This window comes from Rana temporaria, chromosome 2 (assembly GCF_905171775.1).
Source record: "Rana temporaria chromosome 2, aRanTem1.1, whole genome shotgun sequence".
NCBI classification, from domain to species: Eukaryota; Metazoa; Chordata; class Amphibia; order Anura; family Ranidae; genus Rana; species Rana temporaria.
Window position 1 is genome coordinate 229,157,027 of NC_053490.1, and position 3,750 is coordinate 229,160,776.

Here is a 3,750-nt window from a genome sequence, read left to right on the forward strand (position 1 = left end):
AACAAGAAGTGTAATATCTACTTCCCTTTTCTGTAACTGCAGGATGGATGCAACATTTATAAACAAAAAATAAATAAAAAAAGATGTTAACGAATAAAATAATGTTTTTTGCCCGTTCACGCATATATAAAACCTACAGGATGCATGCATTATTCAGCATAATCAAAATAAAATAATCCGAATAGAATAAATAAAACGCAGTACCAGGGATAATCTATTTATAGTTAAATATTGACAATCAGTCTGGAGTTTAGCTACATATTATAAAAACATAAAAAAGTGGATGCCGTAATTATGCACCAAAAAAAAAAAGTAACAATGTAAAATATTTTCTTGTTGAAGCCTGTAAGGCAGTGGGGAGAGACTGTGGGGGAAGTGAAGTGTTAACAGCCAGCGGTGATGTCAATGGCTGCTTTGCATAGGGGAGGTTATATAAAAGCAGGGACAGCTCATCCCTTTCACACTCAAGGCTGCATCTTGGAGGAACTGCTTGTATTTCTTGTGTGCGTGACATAGCTTGGGTAAGTCACTCCCTGCTGATTTGGATTTTTCCATCATAATGTGTTCTTTTGTTGCTAGCTGGAAATCAGTTTATTGCCTGTTATTAGCCAGCAGCCTGGCACTAATCTGGGGGGCATTTGCTTAGCAGCTGTGAGCTCCCTTTGTCCTTGTGCTGGAGGATTCAGATCTGTATTTGCATGTACATTTCAATGTTATCTGGATTGCTTTTTATTAGCTGGGATTTAGGTTTTTGGTAGCTGCAAAGCATTGGTGCCTGCCATTTTTATTAAAAATGTGTTCTCTGTAGGAGGGATATGCAGTTATGCCATTTTAGAATGGTCTTGGAACTGTGACCCTAAAAGCAGTCTTTCTGCTCATGCCAGCATGTTTTGCTGTGAGAAATGGGGGGTTTTGCTGTGAGAAATGGGGGGTTTTGCTGTGAGAAATGGGGGGTTTTGCTGTGAGAAATGGGGGGTTTTGCTGTGAGAAATGGGGGGTTTTGCTGTGAGAAATGGGGGGTTTTGCTGTGAGAAATGGGGGTCTTTTTTGTAAAAGGGAGCCTGAAAAGAGCGGGGGATGGAGCAGACTTGGGCGGTGGTTGAGGTTCCTTGGGTTGGAGCCGCAGCTCTTTGTAAGAAAAGAAGAATGCATGACTTCATCTGCCAGCAAAGGGCTGCTGCCCCGCCATGCTGCACCCTCATTAACATATGCTATGTGCCCATGGCTGCTGGCATGCATCCAGCTTATTGATCAGCAACTCCCTGGATGCCTAAAGGAAAGACAGCCTGCTCATGCAGGAAAGATGCCAGATTTTTTTTATTTTTTAACTAGATTGCTTTTAAGTTGTGTATTTTATTTATTGCTAATGAGCTGCAAATGGTAAAATCAGAAATGTTGGGCTAAATGGGGCGATTAAATGAGGAAGGCGAGGGCGTGGCAGGTACTTTTTATATGAAGTGACACTTTTTTGCAATGCAAGGATGGTGGCGCTATAATTTCTTTTTTTTTTTCTTTTGTGCAGATCAACCTACAAAATGTCTGACAAACCAGATATGGCTGAGATTGAGAAATTCGATAAGGCAAAGCTGAAGAAGACCGAAACACAAGAGAAAAACCCCCTTCCTTCTAAAGAAAGTAAGTATTAAGATTGTATTTGCATTCTTGTGATCAACCGATGAATGACTTTTATGAGCTTATTTTTATTTTTTTCTGTTTGTATATTTTTGTTTTTTTTTTATTTTATTTTTTGCTTTTTTCTTTTTTATTTTTCACTTTGATTCTATTTTAGATTTTTTAGCTTCACTTATTTTAAATATTTTTTTCCTCCTTTTTGTTTGTTTTTGCTTTTATCGTAACTAATATATATATATATATTTTCTTTTTACCTTTTCAGCGATTGAACAAGAGAAACAAGCTGATTCCTAATGAAACCCACCACACCCCCCTCCCAATATGCACTGTACATTCCACAAGCATTGCCTTCTTATTTTTTCTTCTTTTAGCTGTTTAACTTTGTAAGAAATAACTAAGATACAAAGCGGTTGGAAATCGTTTACTATGCTGCCCCGTTCCACCAAACAGAAAAGATTTAAAAAAAATAAAAAAATAAATTTCAATTTAAAAAGAACTACTGAACACTGAACGAAGGCGTTGCCTTTTCCATCTGCCTGTCTGGCTGGCTTTGGTTCTGGTGGCATGAAAGACCGTGCATGATAAAAGGAGACCGTGAATGGAGCTACACAAATGAACACGTGGTGATTTTTTTGAAGGGAAAAGCTGCACCAAGGTCCGGCGAGCTGTATAATGCAGTCAAATCGAGTGCCATTTTTATTTGTTCAAAAATGATTTGAATTATTGGAATGCACAATTTTTTTCAATATGCAAATAAAAAGTTTAAAACATTCTCTGGTTCTTGTATTTTTCTATTGTTGCCTGACAAGTCATGGCACTGGAAGAAAGTTCTGGTTAGCACAATGGGAGCTCAGCTTATTGTGGGATTTTTTTAAATTTATTTTTTTACTACTAAAAATTACTGGTGCTTCGCTGACCATGGTGACTGACGGTACTGCTTGTTTTTTTCTTTTTTTTCTTGTAATGCTACATTAGAAATGGTGGTATGGGCTTTTCAGCTGGGTGTGGTATGCCTCTTGGCTTGAAAATCCCCCCCTCCCCCTCTAACCTCCTGCATAAATTTAGTATACCTGTAGAATGCAATCACTGAAGTGTAAAATATTTAGAGTTGTTGGTGCAATTCAAAATTTATAGATTTTACTGTGTTTTTTATTTATTTTTTGCCATTGGCTGTGCTTCTTGAAGCAACTTAATATGATTTATATTGTATAATCACAGTAACACTTCATACATCTAAGCAAGGGGGGTGGGTTTTATGCACCAGCTAAAAATACATAATGTGTTTCTGACTTCAGCATATCTAATTTTTAAAAGGGGACTGGGGTAGAATTTTAGAGCTTCAAGACTTTTTTTTTTTTCTTTCTTGGGAATGTGTGGATCTGTCTGCAAGCAGTGTCCTGTCACGTGGAGGCCATTGTTATATGGGGAGGAAGAAAGGAGGGGCTGGAGCCAAATCCTGAACAAAGATGAGTTTAACCCTTGGTTGCAACAGTAGTGGGTTTGCATGTTAAGTGTGGAGAAATGCCCCTACTGTGGTAACTAATATATTTAAAGCAAAAGGGATGTTTAATCAACAGCCCTGAGATTTTATTTATATATATATATATATATATATATATATATATATATACATACATACATACATACATACATACATACATACATACATACATACATACATACATACATACACGTGTGTGTGTATATATATGTATGTATATATGTGTGTGTATGTATATATGTGTGTGTGTATATATATGTGTGTGTGTGTGTATGTATGTATATATATATATATATATATATATATATATATATATAATTTTTTTTTTTTATATATTTGTGTGTACTTTTCAGTCATTCATTGCCATTCGTTTTGCTTTCTATGAGGTATTCTGGGTTAATGTTGTATACAGTTTTAACAGGGAGGTGTTTGCTTTAGGGCTCAGGGTTTCTCCATTTTCGTTTAGGATTTGATTTAACGTGACTGTAAATATTGCAACACACTAAACGGAGAAGGTACACCATGACTAATCTGTAGTCTGCTTTCAGGGCATGGTCAGGCAGCAGTAGATAAAGATGAAAGCTGCAATTAAGATGACACATTGTGCACAGATTCAG

General features: G+C 36.6%; 1 protein-coding gene across 1 annotated transcript; it reads left to right on the plus strand.

Annotated features, from left to right (window-relative positions):
• Positions 1–413: 413 nt before the first annotated feature.
• On the plus strand, positions 414–2,404 carry TMSB4X (thymosin beta 4 X-linked). Its single transcript, XM_040336518.1, has 3 exons — positions 414–521; positions 1,523–1,635; positions 1,895–2,404. The coding sequence occupies exons 2-3, from the start codon at positions 1,536–1,538 to the stop codon at positions 1,924–1,926; spliced, it is 132 nt and encodes a 43-aa protein (XP_040192452.1). The 5' UTR covers positions 414–521; positions 1,523–1,535; the 3' UTR covers positions 1,927–2,404.
• The last annotated feature ends 1,346 nt before the right edge of the window (positions 2,405–3,750 follow it).

Bases quoted from the DNA above. Each gene is read 5' to 3' on its own strand.
- TMSB4X (XM_040336518.1), top strand. From the start codon at position 1,536: ATGTCTGACAAACCAGATATGGCTGAGATTGAGAAATTCGATAAGGCA. The intron at 1,636-1,894 runs GTAAGTATTAAG...TTACCTTTTCAG, and splicing joins CCCCCTTCCTTCTAAAGAAA to CGATTGAACAAGAGAAACAA.